The sequence below is a fragment of the Centroberyx affinis genome, unplaced genomic scaffold, assembly GCF_046629955.1.
Source record: "Centroberyx affinis isolate AG114_WGS23_722 - 3 ecotype Tasmania unplaced genomic scaffold, CSIRO-AGI_Caff_v1 ptg000112l_1, whole genome shotgun sequence".
In the NCBI taxonomy this organism is placed as follows: domain Eukaryota; kingdom Metazoa; phylum Chordata; class Actinopteri; order Beryciformes; family Berycidae; genus Centroberyx; species Centroberyx affinis.
Genome location: NW_027278814.1, coordinates 117,509 through 136,636, shown reverse-complemented (window position 1 = coordinate 136,636; position 19,128 = coordinate 117,509). Strand labels below are relative to the sequence as shown.

The window sequence follows — 19,128 nt, the reverse complement described above, 5'->3', positions numbered from 1 at the left end:
ATAAGCTACGATTTTGAGATCAATAGTCAGCATAATCTACTCTCCTTTTTTTTTAATTTACAGTGTCGAGGTGGAATGTCCAGCGCAGAGCAAGCATAGTGACAGCAGGGGCCCATAATTCACACATCCTGAAACACAGAGTCCTGCAGTGGATCAATGATGAATGGAGGACCCCTCTCTCTCTTTCTCTCTCTCTCTCTCTCTCTCTCTCTCACACACTCTCTCTCTCGCTCACCTCTCTCTCCCCCTCTCCCTCTCTCTCTCTCTCTCACACACACACACGCATTAATTTTATTGTTTACTGATAAAAAAAATGTTGTGTTTGGTGATATTCATTGAAGTTGTAAATCAGTGGTTTACTGTAAAGACATGTATTTTGCAAAATGCGAAATAGCCTAATAAAATACCTATAGCAACAAACCACATTCACAATATTCCAGGCCACATGGGCGACACTATCCTATATTTATTGCAGAAAACAGAAACATTTCATCACTTTGTAAAAGATGATGAAGTTTAGTAAAACGTATTGATTTCACTAACGGATAGAGATTACGTTTTTTACGTCACTTCCGGGTTTACTCGGACAGTGGCAGAAAAAAAATCTGGTTGCCATGAATTCTAGTTAGCTAGCCACCGACAGCTGTCAGTATACTTCAGTTAAATCATCCATGTCAAGACACAGGAAGGATTTTCGAAGTCTTGTGCTGCTTTTGTGTACATATAGGGGCACACTAGCTTGTCTGTCTACCCATTGTGAATTGGTAAGTAGCTAGCTTTAAAGCTAGCGTGCTAGCAAGCTAGCCCCGCTAGCTAGTTGCCTTGCTAACGATAACGGATGATATTTTGACACTTAATGTTAGCTAGCATTAACGTGCACAATGTCCAGTGTCCATTAACAGCAGCAGTCCGCTGCTCTACTCTCTGTCTAGTTGTATACTACCTTTATAGTATGTTAATTTGATTTAAAAAATAAAGCTACGGGTTTATATCGCAACGTCAAAGATTAACAGCGATATTAACCAGCTAAATTACCATTAGCGTAACAATCTGTCCTTCTCGCTCTCTGTGTCTGTGTGAGTGGTGGGGGTGGTGTAGACAGTCACCCGTGTCCGTGACCACATCAGTGCATCTGAATCACCTCAATGCGGTGGCGAGATTTTATCATCCTATAGTGGTGAAGTGTATAACTTTTGCAGTAATGCTACGTGCTTACAGGAGCTGTAAAACCCTTACAGCAATAACCAACCATGTAACCCCCACTCACTTCCATTCTATTGTAAATTCATCGTGTCTCTACATATCTTTCAGTTTCCTCACAAATCTGATGCTAGTTTGCTGTTTTCATTTGGCCCAGTGTATGTAGACTTTTATTCAGCTCCAAATATCATACTTAACGGGACAAGAAAGATGGCTTTGGGTAGTTCCTTACTGTCAGTTGTTACTGTATATCAGCATAGCTACATAAAACCAGCAGGTAAAGTAAGTGGCAATGTCTCCCTGACTGTACATAGCTGTGTAGCTTAGTGTAGTTGTGTAGTGTATTGTGTCATGGTGAGTCAATTCATAATTTGTCATTATGTCATAACATGTCTTTATCTTTGAGATCCAGCAGGCTGAGTGACTAGACCAGGAAACGTTGGCACCCTTGTGTGCCAGTCCATTTCAAGACCCAGGGAATCCAGAACCCAGGTATACAGATATTTGGATATCCAAAATAATCTGGCTAGCTGTTACACATTAGAAAGCCACACATTACTTTTTGCGTTCTGTTCTTTTTCTGTTCTTCTTCCTTAAGATTTCTCTCTCTCATGTTCTTTCTCTAGCAGAACATGAACGGTCTGTCTATCCGAGAGCTATGCTGCCTCTTCTGCTGCCCCCCTTGCCCCAGCCGCATTGCAGCCAAACTGGCTTTCCTCCCTCCAGAGCCCACCTATGCCCTTCTGCCTGACCCAGATCCAAGTTCTGGAGCTGGAGCTGGAGCATCTGGACCCAGCACTGGGGCTGCTGTACCACCTCTTGGAGCCCCAGGACTGCGCTCCCGGCTGGGCGGTGGTAGCGGAGGAGACAGAGGAGGTGGAGGTGGAGGGGGTGGAGGTGGAGGCGGTAGCAGCAGCAGCGAGGGCAGGTGGAAGCTGCATCTGACGGAGAGGGCAGAGTTCCAATACTCCCAGAGAGAGCTGGACGTGACGGACGTGTTCCTGACCAGGTCTAGCCGAGGGAACAGGGTTGGATGCATGTACATTCGCTGTGCCCCCAATGCCAGGTGAGACACACAGCACTCCCTAAACACCATGAGACAGAACCTGCCTGCATAGATGGATCACATTCCTGCGTGTCTCTGTTTTGCTTGTGGTTTGAATAGGATAGTCTGCGTTGCTTCATGTGCTAGAACTGTTTTCTTTATGATATTGCACCATGCAAACATTCTATACCAAATGTATTTTTTAGATTTAGGGGGCAGATCTTTGCAGTCGTATGCAATTCTGCCAGCCATGTTTTGCCATCCTAAATATACTTGTGCAGTTACTCAGTTCTTACAAACCGAGATGGCGCATCATTTAAATAAATAATAGCAGTTTTTCTGTTTTGCCTCAAGCCCCTGCCTTCCATCTTACCTGCTTAACCTCTTTCTCTTCTGGTCTATCTCTCAGGTTCACAGTGTTGTTTTCCCATGGTAATGCAGTAGACCTGGGCCAGATGAGTAGCTTCTACATTGGCTTAGGCACGCGCATCAACTGTAACATCTTCTCCTACGATTACTCAGGCTACGGTGTTAGCACTGGAAAGCCCTCCGAGAAGAACCTTTATGCAGACATTGATGCTGCCTGGCACGCCCTCCGATCTCGGTAAACCTTTCTAAAAAACATCTATGCAGGGTCCAAAATTAACAGCTGCCAAGCGCCAAATGCCAGTAACTTTGTCTTTGGTGCATAAATCAGTAAGGATCACCCACCACATTGGCTAGTAACTTATTAAGACAATAACATTTGATTGGCTCAGTTATATAGCTTTTGGTCTTGCCTGTTGTCAGACTTTGTCCCTGCTGTCCACTGTACACTCTTTCTGACCATGAGCCAATCAATTTAGAGCAAAATAATGGCTCTCTATCAAACAGGCTGTTGATTGGCTGCCTTATGCTGGCTCTACACAGTAGTATCTAAAATTCTGCAAACTTCCTCTTGTTTCTCTGCCAGGATGGTTAACGAGCCTAATGTTAATAGAAACTTAACGTTCCCAGGGGCAACACATAGCAGGTGTGAGGCCACTAAAAACAAAAAATGAAGACATCTGTAGTATAAGTGAGTGAGCAAGTTTTAAATTAAAACTCTAAATCTACTCACACACTACCTGATTCTGTACACAAAATGGCAATGAAAACAGGTTGGGTGACATATTTCTATGAAAAATGTATATTAATTAATTTGGCCAGTAAAAATCATCCTTGGCATTACTTGTTTGTTTTTTTTTAGTTTGCCAGCACTTGGCAGTTTAACCAAAAAGTTAATTTCGGGCACTGCATCGACATGCTCTATCTCTTTCACACTTTATCGATATGAAACAGAGTTATATTGCCTTTCAAAGGCTATAGGTGGATGTCCTCTCATATTGGACTGACAGACTCAACTTAACTCAGCTGATCTGCGTATGGACACTGACATAGATGTATAGCATATCAACTGTTACCAATTATACCAGTTCCTCTACACTGCAACAATTCTTTGGCTCTAAATAGCTCCTTGAAGTGTGTTTAGATTAGTTTACTGTCAGACAGTATACCTTGTCTGCATTAGATGTGAGGTCCTTAAATTAGATTTTCTCCTGCACCTAGTTTTAATACTGTATTGTGTAACTGTCTTGTCAAATGTCAGCACCAATTAACTAAATCAAATTCCTTTTGCACCTTGTACTGGGCAAATAAAAGCGATTCTTGTTCTGATGTTCTGTGATGAATCGTGTGTGTCCCAGGTATGGCATCAGCCCTGAGAATATCATCCTGTACGGACAGAGCATTGGCACAGTGCCCACGGTAGACCTGGCATCACGGTTTGAGTGTGCTGCTGTGGTCCTCCACTCCCCTCTCACCTCTGGCATGAGAGTTGCCTTCCCCGACACCAAGAAAACATACTGTTTCGATGCCTTCCCCAAGTAAGTCTCCTTCACAGGACAGCATGCCTTCGTACATCATACACCTACATCTTCACTAAAACCAAAAGATGTCTGAGGGTTTATTATTTTCTGCATTGTCAATATGTTTAAATGGATCTCAAACCTGTTCATTAAAATGCAGCCTGTTTGTCATTATTGGTCAGTATTGATGGATGGATCGATCCAATTTCCTGAGTTTTATAAAACCTTGCACACAGTTTGTGCATTAATTGCGTTTCCACCATGTTTCTTCCAGCATCGAGAAGGTGTCAAAGATCCCGTCCCCAGTGCTGATCATCCACGGTACGGAGGATGAAGTGATCGACTTCTCCCACGGCCTGGCCCTGTTTGAGCGCTGTCCCAAGGCCGTGGAGCCCCTCTGGGTGGAGGGGGCCGGTCACAACGACATCGAGCTCTACAGCCAGTACCTGGAGAGGCTACGGCGCTTCATCAACCAGGACCTGGCTGCACAGCATGCCTGAAACAAACAGCTTGTATAAATGGGAGTGTGTGAGTGTGAGAGAAAGAGGATGTCAGTGTGATTGCAAATTGTGTGTGAGAAACACTCTTAAAAAGGATGTGTCATAACCCTAACACATCTATGTGTTTTCTTTGGGACAACACGCATTTTTGTTACTTTTCAACACAACATACACTAGCAGTCAAAAGTTTGGACACTTAAACAAAACTATCTTATATTTTAGATTCTTTAAAGTAGCCGCCCTTTGCCTTGATGGAAAGGCAAAGGCTTTGGAAAGAAATTCATACATAGGATTAACTTCGCTATTTATATTTGACTGAGAAACAAATTTCAAGCATTTAAGCATAAGCCTTTAGATCAAAATGGCTTTAAGAGAATGAAAAACATAGTACATTCAATCAGGTGTGTCCAAACCTTTCACTGGTAGTGTATGTTACAATAACATGTTATGTTAAAATGTGTTGTCATTATCTTGTGTGGTGTTGAAAAGTAACACAAGTGTGCGTTGTCCCAAAGAAGACGCACAGATGTGTTAAAAATGACATCATTTTTAAGAGTGACGTGTTGGTGAATGTATGCAATTGTGTATGTAAGTGTTGAGTGTATATTCATATCTCCATGGACCTGTGACACCTGAATAAAGGGTGTGCATGTTTGTGCGTGTGTGAGTGTGAGTTATGAGAGAAATGAAGGACCTCCTGATAGACATTTATCAGACCGTGGATGACTGCATGTGGAGGAGGCATATGGAGACTTATCAAACTAAAAACCGGTGCGTGTGTGTGTATGAAGAATACCTCCACAGCTTGACCAGTTGTCTCTCCAGAGGACTTAACCATTGGTCAAGCATGTGCCCCCCCACTCCCTGTTTACCTGATAATAATGGACATCCATCTGACTGCCAGGGCATTTCCTATGTTGTTGTCCAGCTAACACTAACCTGCTCTGTATTTGTGTGGTTTGGGGGTCCATCTCCTTTCCTTTACTGTCAGTTAAAGTGGAAATACAAGGACTAGTCTGGAATCCTATCATAGCTTATATGGCTGTCGTATGTCTCCCGTTTCCCTCTCTCCCATTTCTGTCTCCACTCATTGAAAAGATCACAGAATGGCCAACTCCTACTTTATTTCCTTTGGTCTGTGCTGTAGCTTTAGCCTTTTATTGTTCACAAAATTGAAGAAGGGAATGATTTTGGTTCCGCTGTATTGCTTTTCCCCATCCAGTTCTTCATTTTTCTGAACAACAAAGAGCTGGCGGAAATGTTGAAATGGAAACAGGCCTTTGAGAGCCATACTGAGGATGTCTCTGGTTTTGTGGATATTTCTGTGGCATTATTGAAACCGTTAATGAATTGCAGGTTTTACCTGCGTAATAGAAAAGATGATTTGACATGTGAATATTTTGGGTCACATCTGCTTGGTTGACTCTAAACAGAAGGTTATAGCCTAAGTAAAAGTGTTGGACAGTTCTGCACTGGCTTGGTAGCAGCAGGAATACATTAGAATACGTAGTCTGATTTTTAATTTGAAGTGTAACAGTTGAGGTCGTCTTTGAATATTGTGTAGTTTTGTCTGGTGAACAGACTTATTTGGAGCTATATGCTCTTGTTGGATTTTGAGGTTTTAGAAGGTATAACTTGTACAACTTTAGCACCCATAAATGTGGCTGCTCAGTTGACCAAACTGATGAAGTTTATGAAGTTTATTTTTCATTTGATCAGGAACCATGTGTTCAGAGTAATCATCTCTTGCTTCATCAGACGTTCTCCTGTGTAATGCTGATGGAGAGGTTAACTTTTAGTCTTACAGCACACTTTGTTTTCCTTTATAAACAAGTCTTGTTGAAGTAGCACTCATCGCAAGGGTCCCACAGGCTCTTGTTCACACTCACCCTCAACACATTTTCTCTCAAAGGCTTTTGTCTTGAGGTAATGAATTGGAACGTGTGTACTGTAAAGTAGGGCCATGGATACAGTTTGTTTCAAAACCATGCAAGTTCCATATTGGTGATTTGACAAACTGTGTGACTTAGATACTGTGGTCTAATAGGGTCCCAGGACAGGGCATCATGCCTACTAGCTATGTTTAACATCTGTGGCCCTAATGTAAAGGAGCTCTTCTATGGGTGGCAGCACGCTTCATGTCTGACCCAAGCCATATTTGAGCCTCTCACTGTTGGTGTGGTGCAGGTTCCACCACACACACCTTTGCACATCATAACACACACATACACGCACACACACACACACACTACACTACTTTACACTACACACTACACATAGACACACGCATACATACATATAGTACATGTACTGTAGTATACAGTATATTTACACATTTATATATATATTCAGATCAAGCATGACAAAAGCAGGTCTTAAGTTCAGCACTATTGTACAAAGCATCCAAAGTGTATTAAGGGTATACAATGTAAGTTTGTGTGTCTTCTTTAGAATTATTGACTGTCTTCAACAGGCCAGCATCAAGGATACTAGTGTCCCATTTTGAAAAACTACTAATAGGCCCTCTGTGTAGACCTGAAAGCAAAGTAGAAGAACTAGTATTATGGTGGGAGGCTAGCACCACCTTTCCATGTGATGGGCTAACACTGTGCCATCTTGCTCACTCTTGTTTAGCTCGTTCAGATCTACACAAAGTGCCTGGTGCATAGGAGACCCCTTCAGTTTCAGTGATAGTAGCTGCATTATGTTAAAGGGAACTTGTACTGAACTAGCACTGATCTGGATACTCCATTTTGTGAGTACAAGTGGGTCTTAGTATGTGGTGGAAAGGTTACCCAAACCCAACTGCTTCCCATCACCATTTTGAACAGACAGGGAATCTTTCCATTCTCATCCTGTGCTTTGTGTCTCTGATACGTATCATGGAAATCCCTACTGAGCCAGGGATCTGAGCTGTCAAACCGGCCGCAGAGAAGGATCCCTTTTCTCTTCTAATGCAGAAGTAGGCCTCAGTTTTTCCTGGATAGGTCATATTATCAGGGAAACCACTGGATCCACCTTTCAAGGGGTCTGGTTTAAGAAACAGGGTGGGAATTTGCAGTTTTATCGATGCACCACTATGGTTGAAGTATATTGTATCCTCTGGCCCTGAATGTTAATTAATGGGGGTGGGGGGTTGGACAGTGAAAACTGTATGCATGTCCTTTGTGTTTGCTGAGCAAGTGATGGGGTGGGGAGTTAGCTCTATTAGTATGTAAACTGTCTGAGGGCAAAGCTGAACTCATGGCATTGGAACATTGAAGCGCTTTTTAATAACAGGACGTTTATTTGAATTTTTTTTATTACTGATACTAACTGATGTATTGTCATGAGTTTTGTGCTAGAGTTTGAGCGGGGCAATGGCGGGTGGGGGGCTAGACAATATGAGTGGGCTGTTTATATGGTTACTGTACTTACCTATTCTATTCTTTGTTTGTATTATGATTTGTAATTTTATGTTGCTGTTTTTTTGAACTGAGAATATGATGTAATGAAATTAATTCATGGGACTGAATCTTGACCTTTTTATTGACAACAGAAAATAATAAAAGATCACTTATGTACAAAAATATGAAACTGACAATATTGACTTTACACACTAATCATTTTTGTATTTTTGTACAGGGCATGAGTTAATAAGATTGTGCATACAATTCAAAAAACAATGACCAAAAAGTAGCAGTATTTTTGACTCATACACTGGCTCAATTTCTACATAGAAATATGCTGCATTTGGATGAGATTCATGAGTGACTTTTTGGAGTATAAGCTTATCCAAAAGCTTGTCTACCTGTCAGCGCTGGAATGAAAGCACGTTCCCTTATAAAATTTCAAAATAGAAACTGAAATTGAAGTGCTAAAATCGTAGCATAATCGATTATTTATTAATAGCTTTGACATGATAAAGGTCTAATGCCAAAGGTTTTTCAATATTTGTATTTTGAGGAAAATCCAGTTCCTGAATTTACTGAAGTGCAAGTGAACCAAATCCTGCCCTGGCGCAGCCTCTGCATGGAGAAGTCCCATAATGTACCGAACCAGTTTAGTGGGAGAGACTGCCATCTGCTGGCTTCTTAATGCCACTGACAGCCTCTCACAGTAAAAATGATAACAAAATATTATTAGATTCCAGCAATCAATTTACACAATTTGAACCCTCAAGTTCAGCATTAATCTAATTTGCAAATCATTTGAAATTCAAGATAAGGGAAGTGCTTCTTTCATCTTGCTGTTGGCAGCAGCTTCATTGTGTTTTCATTGTTGGAGATCGTGGTGTCGGTCCAAGAAAATAATTGTAAAGGATAACTGAGCGCAGCCAAGACTCCAGCAACCTCCGCTAGCTGATCTCAGCGCTTCACTGGCCAGTAAATAAACAGCAGGACGCTTCCATGTGGCTCATCAGGAGAGCCGCACTTCAGTTTTGATCGGTGGGCTCAAAGAGTCCTGATTCTTCTCTGCCAAGGTCTGTCATCCATGTAGTTCATCACATGCGACCGGGGTCGGACATCCCAAAAGCATCTTAATGCACCTTTACATCACTGCTAACCTGTGGCCCTTGTTACACATGGCACTAACACAGAGGTTTGATTCCCACTGTGGTCACCGTACATTTAACGTATGCACTCATGATATTGTAAGTTGCTTTGGATAAGAGCATTAACTAAAAGACATTATTATATATCAAATAGACAAACAATCTTAATGCTAAGATGCTTTTGGGAGACTGTCCAGCAGTGATTAATGTACAACAGGTCATCATACAGTGGTACATTGCATTGGTTTCTATGGATTTGTTTGTCTCCTGCCACTGGCTGTGTTTCTTGTTACCTGCAAGAGAGCAAAACACAGTGTGAGAAGAGGAGCGCATTTCTTAAGTGATTACACACACTACATGTCACTGCTGAAAGTATCCATGCAACTTTAAAACACAGGGGAATTTGACTGGGGATAGCATTCCCACTCCTGGTGGCAAAAATTATGCATCACACACTTTTGTGCCAATTGGGGACAAGATCCTTATCAGTTCTCTTGTTAAATTTAAACAGACATACATACAAACACAACCACCATCAGTGGGTGTGTTTGCGATTTGATGTGGTGGAATGACATCTTGTAACCACGTCATGTTTTATCCACGGTGCTCCTGTGAACCAGTAGAACCACTCTGATCGTGTCTAATCTGCCAATGATTCCTTTGGAAGTTGCCATAACCGGTTTGAGCCAGCTCACTTTGCTTCACCGGTCCTCAATGGACATTCCCCTGTGTGCCTAATGGTTTTTCATTTGACAGACTTCCTCTTTGAATTTCTGTGTGTGTGTGTGTGTGTGTGTGTGTGTCTGTGTCTGCATACTCACTGTCTGTGGTGAAAAGACAACTCAGTCAGGGCACCCAGTGAATTCAGCTGCTCCTCTAGTGCTATGATCCTCAACGCAATGTACCCAGATACCAACAGGAGCAACACCATTCTATACACACACACACACACACACACACACACACACACACACACACACACACAAATAACTTCCTGAATGCCTTGGCAGTGGATTTTACCTTCACCTACTCCAGTGCACTTTCAATTTGTGAGAACAGAATGTGTCTAATGCTGAGTAGACAGTCCAAGATTGGTTCACACCAAGGGTTTAGTAGCTCTGTAGTGGGACGTCACTAAACTACAACTATCTGGAACCTGAGTGTGTGAACATGCGATAATGCATCTATAAAGTAATATAACCACATCTTCAAGGAATTAACCTGGCTGAATGCAACCACTTCGATTATATATTTTTATTTCCTGAAGAGCTAGCAATCCAGAAAGACAACATACCAAAATGTGCACCTAGTGTAGGTTTCTTAGAAATAGCTGCAGTTCCTCAAAAATGTCTGTGTGATCTGCAAAGCTTTCTACATAAAATAGAGACATGGTGTTTTAGGCGGAACATAACAGATATGCCACGTTAACCTGTTTTAACCTTCATGTTAAAACTCCCAGGGCTCTTCTTTCAAACTTTCTCCATTAACAGGTTTACAAAGCAATATTGGAAAATTGCACACCTGTGTACCAAGGGGTAGAGAGATGGAAGGAGAGTTTGATTGTGAGAAATGGAAATACTCACAGCGTCATGTAGATGTAGAAGAGAACGCTGAGGTTGGTCATTTCTCTCAGGAACAACGGGGGTGAAAGCCTTTCAGTGATGCTCCTCATCCACGATACAGCTGATTGTGAGAGAAGAAAAACATCATCTGGTTATTTCAGCTATAATGATATTTCCCTCTGTGCCTTATGGGCAACATGAGTGAATATTATGTGTGTGTTTGTTTGTTTGTGTGTGCTGCTCACACACACCTGTGTCTTCCTCATCTGTCATGCTGCTTTGAGGGGTGGAACTGCATCTTCCAGGAACTGAGAAGACACAAATATATTTTGTTACATTCAGCGCCATTACTAAGCTATTACACGCATAGTTAATCCCCTCAACATCATTGTCTCAGTCACAAGAGCCACAAGCGACACAGAGAATATGGTAAGCATTAAAGTCAAAATTGAATAGAAGAAAAAATAATATTATGCCCCCCTAATAGAAGAGCCAATCAACACAATATTAACCAGGGATGCCTACTCCATTCCATACTTTACTTTCTCTTTCATTCTTTCTTTGTGGAATTCCCCTTACCTTCATTGGACAGGTGAGGAAAATCGTTGTCAAGGCAGATGCTGTTGTTTCTGCTCTGGCCCTGATCTACACTGTCCTCCATACTGGAATAACTGAAGATCTGTGGACAAGTAAGGACAGCGATGCTAATGGTTAACTTTTGTGTCACCATGAGCGATGATACTAAAAGTGATTAATGTAAAGGGAAATATGCTTTTGATTATCTAGGATGTTTAGACATGCATGCACACGGAAGTCTACAATGTCCAGAACTTCACCAGATACTGTTCTACTGATGGTAGATGGGCAGTGAACCTACCAGGTCCTGTTCAGCCTCATTCTCTGCAGAGGAGACACGGGGGCTGCTGTTGGCACTCTCCCCCTGCTTCAGACACACACACACACACACACACACACACACACACACACACACACACACACACACACACACACACATACACACAAACATGATTTATCCTTCAGACACAAAATGTCCTTCATTAAGAAATAATGCCTGTACATGTACACAGATCAGTGTAGCACCTACCTGTGCTTGTAAACAGACGGAGTGCAGGAGCTTGTAGCACACCTCCCGGTTCCTCAGAGACACAAAAGAGAACTGAAGGAGAGAGACGGGACAGAGCATTAATTCTGTAACAGCACAAACTACATGCACACTCAGTGTTAGGGAAGCTACTTTGAAAATAGAAGCTTGCAGCAGTTGACGATGCCCAAAAATGACAAAAAAGTTACCCATTTCTAAAAACACTAGATCATTTGGAATTGGAGTCTGACCTTCTCTCCATCAACAGTGTGAATTGACAACATGGACAAGGCTGCCTTCTGTTTCTTCACCTCCCTCACACCGGATACAGGGACCACCACCTACAATGTGTTGAGAGGAGATGCTACAACATGTTTCCTTCACAGCCTTGCAGAGGATTTTTCACTTTATTAGAACCTTATCGCTGCAAGTTCATGAACAATCAACCTCCAACATTGGCCTCTCTGGGGGGCCCGATCTAAAACCTAGACAACCAAGGCAAAGAAGACCCAGTTAACCTCATTTTATTCTGTATCCAGAGTCCTACTTTTCAAAAAATAATCTGCCTGTATGCAATCCTTGATATTGGAAGCTGGGAAAAAAAGCCTGAAAGCTGGTGGTGACAGCGGATTCTCATCCTTAACATCTATTGGAGGTGTGTGACCTAAAAATGCTCTACCAAAGTGAATTCTCCCTTGAAAGGAAATACATATTGATTTGGCCCTGAAACGCAATTATGAATAAGGGAAAATGAACTAGCTCTGCCACTGTATGACTTTCCAGTGAAATCAATCAACTAATTTGGAGTGTGCTGTACCCGAATGCACCTGGCTGCCTTACCTTGGTGTCTTTGAGGAGCACTGAAGAGTGGAAACACACATAGTTCTCTGAGACAAAGAGCTTTCCATGGTACAGCACCTCCTTCTGCAGGGCACAGGTGAATGCTAGAATAGAGAGATACACACACACACGCAACACATGCAATTTTAAGCTGTAGGTGTTTCTCTAAAACAAACCCCTGAAGTAGCACACAGACACACTTATTGAATCATTTACTAGCTCCTGTACTTATTCACAATGCTGACTACTGCTTAGGCAAACAAAGTACCAGGCAGCACTTAATCAGACAGCAATGGCCGCCGCAGACATTAGGGGCAAACAGTAAAAGGGATACAACATGACGTACTTTCCATAATCAATACCAAGGAATAAGTAAGAGACTCTTGACCTCGGCTCAACTCACTGTGTGTCAGGTTCTCCCCCTCAGGAATGTCTTGGAACAGCTTGTGGAAGGTTTTGTTGTGCTTCAGGAAGCTCTGTGGGAAAAGATTAGTTAATAAACGGCACAACGGTGTGTTGTGCTTGGGGGTTTTTCTGGAATAAAGAAGAAGAAGGAGCAGGCTGGTTGTTAATTGAAGTCAAAGACTCCATTTGTCGGTGCCAAGCCAAGAAAAGGTGGTATTGTATGTGCGCCATAGGGAACAGGAGGGAGTTGGGTAATATTAAACTGTGATGGATGTTTTAAGGCGGACTTACACTTTTACTGATAAGCCCATCTGGTCGGTCGAGGTGCTCTTCTGCTATGGTCTGTTCCCTGGGGACAGGAGGAAGGCACCGAGAAAGCAGAAATGAGATTTTTTTTCCACTCACCTTTCTTTTTTTTCAAACAATGGAAAGGTAGCGAGGCAGAGCAGAGTACAGGAGGCAAAGGAGAGAAAGCTCTAGTGAGGTTTGATCCTAGGCCAGTGGGGGGGGGGGGGGGGGGGGGGGGGGGGGCACATATGGTTCCAGAGGCGGGGGATATAATCACTCAACTATCTCTGAGTACGCCATTTAATTTTTGAGGTATCTCCGGCCTGTATTTTCCCTTATCCCCGGGTGTTGTAGTTGGCAGAGTCTACCTGAGGGAGATGCTGCTGGCGAGGCTGCGGCTCAGCTCCTGGATCTCCAGCTGGGCTTCGTCCAGACTCTGTCTAGACCTCTTGCTGATCTTGCTGCCTCTCCGGGAGCCAAGGATTCCCACCCCGTCCAGATAGCTGCCACAACACACACCGGCACGAGGAGCACACCATCAGACTGATTAAGACTAATGACTAAGCTTTATTCTAATGGATGCAGGTGTGACAGATAGAGAACAATGTTTAAGCGATGAAGACGTACACAGATTCAAACACATAAATAGACATCTCCCTGGTAGGAACATCACTATTAGTTGACCGTGTGGGAAACAAGGAAAAAAAGAGTTCACACTGTAGACCAAAACAACTCCTGCCTGATCATGGTAAACATTCCATTATCTTTACTGATTGTTATCATCAGTTCAAGTAGATCCTGATTGTCCAGGGAAACGCTAAAACTAGCGGTTAACAAAGTTCACTCAGAGACGCAAACAATTAGTTACATAAAGAGTAAATAGCATCAACAACAGCAACAAAATAGATTAATTCTCATCTGCAGCATCAACACAACAAGTATTGCAACCTGCGGTTCTAATGTTGGTAAATGTAAGTTGAAACAGCAACATACTGCTCTTGTTCTTTTTATTAGTCAAATCCAATCTTTCACTCAGTTTGAACAAGTTCTTTTATTCAAGTCAAACCAGCTCAAAAGATCCCAGGCCTTTCAAAACCACATAGTCCCTTTGGATACTGGTTGTGTTGACTTTCTCTTATTGCTTGGACTAAGTGTCAGCCTATTAGACCTGTGGTTAGTCTGCAGTCTCTGGGCAACAGCTGGGATCTCTGGAGAACGGTTTCATTTTTGTGAACCTCCAACTCCAGCTACAAACACCGGTGTCATAACACAGAGCAATACAACTATCTCATCTAAAGTCTTATGATAAACTGTGATAATAACCTAAGAGACAGAGAGGGAGAGAGACTGACATCTAGCTCCTCTGGTGCTTTGGATGGTATATTTGCACTGTTGATGAATTTCAAAGAAAAGGACAATATCACTGTCTAACTTCAACAAGGAATATCACCGGGAATGTACTTTAAATAAGAAACAGAAACATATATACAGTACTCACACAGAGCTGTCCAGTGAGAATCTCCTGTTCTTCAAACTCATGGTGGAAAATACAAACTAAGTAATCACACACACATGTACACACACGCACACACACTCCCATACATACTGTTTGCTCTGGAATATGTTGATCTCTTTCGTTCTTTCACATTTGCAAATGCACAACCAGCCACCTACTCTTTTAAACAGGCTGAATCTTTTTCATTGACTTCCTCACCTGGAAATAACCCTGGAGCAACAAGAGGCTGGTAGGGAACAAAGGGGGAAGACAGCCTCCTTCTCTCACAAACCTATCAACTCTAAGGGCTGGTTTCTTATTGTTAGAGCGACCAATGGGCTTTCAGAGGCGGGGATTTCCACTCAAGCTCAACCAATCAGGGAGGGCTGGAGGAAGCTCGATGAATGTGCCATTGGCACCAAGAGCTCTGTTCCTCATGACAACAGTTGCTGTGGGTGTCAGGCACAAGCCACCCTGACCCTGTGACACACACACACGTACACACACACACACACACACACACACACAGGTATGTAGAGACTTGTCATGTGTTTGCTGGGTCATCACAGTTTAGCTGACTCTTCCTATACAACCTGCTCAGCCTGCACAGATACACATCAGAGAATGACTGGCTTACCGATGGCCTGCAACACAGATACATGGCAAGACACATTTGGACACATGAGCAGAGTCGGTATCATCTTCTACAGTTTTTCTGAATTGTTTACACACATTTTCTGAAATCATATACCTCATTTTCTCAAAACTCTAAATGCAAATCAAAAAATCACAGGCACAAAAAGCAAAACTAGAAAGGTAACATTATATTCAAAACCACGTTATATCCTGCCCAGCCTCCCTCATGGTTGACCACATGGTCTCATCTGAGTTGTTTGCTCTCTATACTTCCCTCTCCTCCTCCTCCTCATCCTCTTATCCTCACCCTTCCTCTCCATCTACCTCTCTTTGCAGCATTGCCATCCATTCATCTCCAAAACAGGAGTCACCTTTGGCCCTCTGCTCTGATTTGAGCAATTTAGCAACGAGTGTTTATACCTGTGAGTGGTCAAATTGGTCATTTCAGTTTAGCATTTTGAATGGCAGTGCTTTCCATGTGAATACAAGAGATTATAGTTGTGAAGATTGTGTCAAATGCTCAGAATTGTGTTTTGTTGTATGATATAGAATTGCTTGTTTTGCAGAATTGGTTCAATGGTTTGGTACATGAGTGTGTTATTACAGCTGTATCACACTTGAAATAGAAGGGAATTAGGGAATTACCAGCAGGCTTGTCTCCTTCTCTTACACTCTATAGGGCTTCAGTCTCTTCCTGCAGACTTCTTCAAACATTTAATGAACCTGCTTAAAGGCCTGCATTCAACTTATTAACACTGACTCAAACAGTCACCCTGCATGCATCCTGCAGTCTTTATTTGTGTGTGTGTGTGTGTGTGTGTGTGTGTGTGTGTGTGTGTGTGTGTGTGGTTTGTGTGTGAAAGAGATTAGGTTGTGTTAGTGAGGGAAATTCTTATTTCCCTTTCTTAAATGTTGTTGTACTCAGAAGACAAGAGATGTTTGTGGGAAACTCCAAGATATAAATTCTCCCGCTGCACATTCTCCATGGTCCTTTAGACAGATAGACCCCATACACACTGTTAATGTACTGAGAACATTACATCCGAGAAGATAACATAATCAACTGGATCTGTTCTATTACAGTTTAGCTGATAGTAGTTGGTGTGCAAGAGTGAAAGAACTGCTGCCTTCAGGCCAGAGGGATTGTTGATGACTTTCTCTCATACTCATAAAAGTAATGCTGTCATTTATGACTAATCTTTAATATGAGCTGTTGAATTAGAGTAGCACGGCATAATTACTTGCCATTCCCTAATGTTTAAATTTCACTGACAGCACTTCCTTGAATGTGCTTTGGCATCTGGCAAAATACCATGAATAAGTGTAACTTTTAATAATTCACACATTACGTGCACTGTGGAGCAAAATCAAAACATTAATACCAGCTTTCTCACAGTGCAAAAGAGTGTCAGCACAGGAATCTATACAAACACTAACAGATGAAGGCAATTATGGGCAAGTGTAGCTTTACGAGTAACAGTTTATTTGATTTTCTTCTGCCAGTATATGCACAGTAGCTGCTCGTTTGAGGCAGTAGCAGCTCAAGGTGACATTCACCTCCCTGAATTGTCTTTGTGTGTGTGAAGCTGCACTGTAGTTTAGGGTTACCATTCAGAAGGAAAACAACACAGCTACCAGTGACAAGATGCATATGACACAGGACTTCCTCCTACAGGGGGAGAACTTAGATTTCATAATGATAGTCATCATACTAAATGGTTAAAGGTTTAAAATTACTGGGCCTGTCCCAGCACATCAACGAGGAAATGGGAAACTGTCATGCAGCATTCAAAAGTAACCAAGTTGTCTAGTGATGCAGAACATAGGCTACACTTCTTCTTCTTCTTCCTCTTCTTCTTCTTCTTCTTCTTATTGTTGTTGTAGCTTTTCGCAATTGTTTACACACTAAAACTGGAACTTGAGACACAATCATGAAAACCTGAAAAGCATGTATCAAGTCCCTAAACCAGGTCTTCAAAAACACAAGGACATCTTCTGCTTTTCACTCTAAATCACACTTTTTGCACTGTGCTAATCATGATGGTTGGCCAATGTTACAGTAATGTGTCATTTCATATTGAAAAAAAAAGAAATATTCTTGTACCCTAACCAATCACATAATAATCACATAATGACCAGTCTGTGTGAACATATGTGACTCATTTTTAATCCTTTTTTGTTTGTTTTTCTCCTACTGCATTGGGTTTTGTATGCAGAACACTTCACATATTGAACACATATTCAAGTGCTGATTGAAAAGTATTTGTGATTGAAATAAAGTAATTGTGTTACTATATTTGTGTAGATATAATGACTGTAACAGTCTTTTACAACAGGTTAAGTGTCACTCAACATGCAAAAGGCACAAGCCTACTGATAAGATATTCATAGTAGCGTTTTTTCTTTAGTTGGTTGTTAGAAAGATTGATAAGAGATAACATAGTTTTGAATGCAGTGTTTAACTTTGCAAGAGATTTGTGGAGTTTTGCATTTTGCGTTACTGTTTTCGTGTTTTGTGTTTAGAGTTTTGAGAAAACGCGTGTAAGCAACTGTGAAAAACATAACTTCCAAACGTGTCGTTGCTGTCTGAGAGATTTCAAAGAAGTAGAACTGACAGCCAAACATCACAAGCCCCTCCTGAGTGCCGGCTAAGGAACACATCGTACCGCCTCTTGTTCCTCAGGTGCACCAGCTGTTTCTATCAGCAGCAGGATCACAGCATGGAAGAATGCAGATGATGTTATCTGGACCCACCTTATGCGTTCAAGGTGTCCGACAGAAAGAAACAGGGAGAGTTAGATTGAAAACCTGAACAAGTGCAGAAGAGAGATTTGAATGTGTGCATGCAGGCTATGTAAAACTGATGGCACACCTATCCAGAGTTTCAGTACCAGTGAAATACAGTCGATTAGATCTTCCTTCTGCGGCTCTCATGGGTGTGTGCTCTGCCTTACTGTGAACACGTGCCTTCATGGACCCAAAGAGCCACATTCTTGCCATCTCCATCTCCTGATCACGAGCGTACTGGGCAGACAAGGTTACTGAACAGCTAAGACAACCCCTAACTTACAATACAATGGTGACGTACAGGCATTTTCCTCTCTCAGCCATTCTCTAAAGAATATTATTCATGCAAAAAAATAGCTTTCTTCAGGACAGTGTGGACAAAATGGAAAAGCACACTTCCTTGTTCCTGCAGTTCCTTTCCTGGTCCTGTAACTTAGAGATGCAGTGTTCAAGCATATTACATAATGATCTACTTATTGATCTATTTATATGTGTAGCTGCAGATTGTCTTACTATGTTTTGTATTATGTCCTTTATTAATGCTACAGCCGATGCTGTAAAGTAGAACTGAATGTGATAAAAAAAATAAAACAACTGATTACCAGACCATCCCTTACCCTCTGATTGTTGAAAAGAGGACAAAAATTTAAATTTCCAAACAGTATCTCAATGTATTTTTGCATGTCGTGCAGTGCATTCAATAAAAATTGGCAGTTCTACAGTGGCTGCATTTCAAATTAGAGTTACTTGGTCCCCACCTAGTGGACATAGGCTGAATAATTTATATGATGTGGCCTATCTTGTCTCCATTCCACAACTGTAATGATCTTTGGTTCCACTCAGTGAAT

General features: G+C 41.9%; 2 protein-coding genes across 4 annotated transcripts; one reads left to right on the top strand and one right to left on the bottom strand.

Annotated features, from left to right (window-relative positions):
* Positions 1-599: 599 nt before the first annotated feature.
* Positions 600-8,008, top strand: LOC139650148 (alpha/beta hydrolase domain-containing protein 17A-like). 2 transcript variants are annotated; one of them, XM_071526725.1, is made up of 6 exons: positions 600-764; positions 1,607-1,692; positions 1,830-2,266; positions 2,655-2,849; positions 3,970-4,149; positions 4,406-8,008. In XM_071526725.1, the coding sequence occupies exons 3-6, from the start codon at positions 1,833-1,835 to the stop codon at positions 4,629-4,631; spliced, it is 1,035 nt and encodes a 344-aa protein (XP_071382826.1). In that variant the 5' UTR covers positions 600-764; positions 1,607-1,692; positions 1,830-1,832; the 3' UTR covers positions 4,632-8,008. The 2 variants fall into 2 exon arrangements, with proteins under 2 accessions (XP_071382826.1, XP_071382818.1); XM_071526717.1 differs by having other exon boundaries at positions 1,827-2,266.
* A 133-nt stretch (positions 8,009-8,141) lies between these two features.
* LOC139650163 (GRAM domain-containing protein 2B-like) lies at positions 8,142-15,098 on the bottom strand. Of its 2 annotated transcripts, none has more exons than XM_071526737.1 (13): positions 14,861-15,098; positions 13,731-13,865; positions 13,366-13,423; positions 13,073-13,145; positions 12,670-12,773; positions 12,081-12,170; positions 11,833-11,904; positions 11,605-11,670; positions 11,307-11,406; positions 10,979-11,035; positions 10,749-10,848; positions 9,987-10,097; positions 8,142-9,458 (listed from the first exon to the last, which is right to left on the bottom strand). In XM_071526737.1, the coding sequence occupies exons 1-13, from the start codon at positions 14,899-14,901 to the stop codon at positions 9,455-9,457; spliced, it is 1,011 nt and encodes a 336-aa protein (XP_071382838.1). In that variant the 5' UTR covers positions 14,902-15,098; the 3' UTR covers positions 8,142-9,454. The 2 variants fall into 2 exon arrangements, with proteins under 2 accessions (XP_071382838.1, XP_071382846.1); XM_071526745.1 differs by having other exon boundaries at positions 11,605-11,667.
* Between the last annotated feature and the right edge of the window lie 4,030 nt (positions 15,099-19,128).

Excerpts from the sequence above, each read along its gene's own strand:
- LOC139650163 (XM_071526737.1), bottom strand. The coding sequence starts at position 14,901 with ATGAGTTTGAAGAACAGGAGATTCTCACTGGACAGCTCTGT. Across the intron at positions 12,774-13,072 it reads GGGGGAGAACCTGACACACA|CATTCACCTGTGCCCTGCAG; the intron begins GTGAGTTGAGCC and ends TCTCTATTCTAG. Across the intron at positions 11,905-12,080 it reads ACACTGTTGATGGAGAGAAG|TTCTCTTTTGTGTCTCTGAG; the intron begins GTCAGACTCCAA and ends TCTCTCCTTCAG.
- LOC139650148 (XM_071526725.1), top strand. The coding sequence starts at position 1,833 with ATGAACGGTCTGTCTATCCGAGAGCTATGCTGCCTCTTCTGCTGCCCC. Across the intron at positions 2,850-3,969 it reads TGGCACGCCCTCCGATCTCG|GTATGGCATCAGCCCTGAGA; the intron begins GTAAACCTTTCT and ends TGTGTGTCCCAG. Across the intron at positions 4,150-4,405 it reads TGTTTCGATGCCTTCCCCAA|CATCGAGAAGGTGTCAAAGA; the intron begins GTAAGTCTCCTT and ends TGTTTCTTCCAG.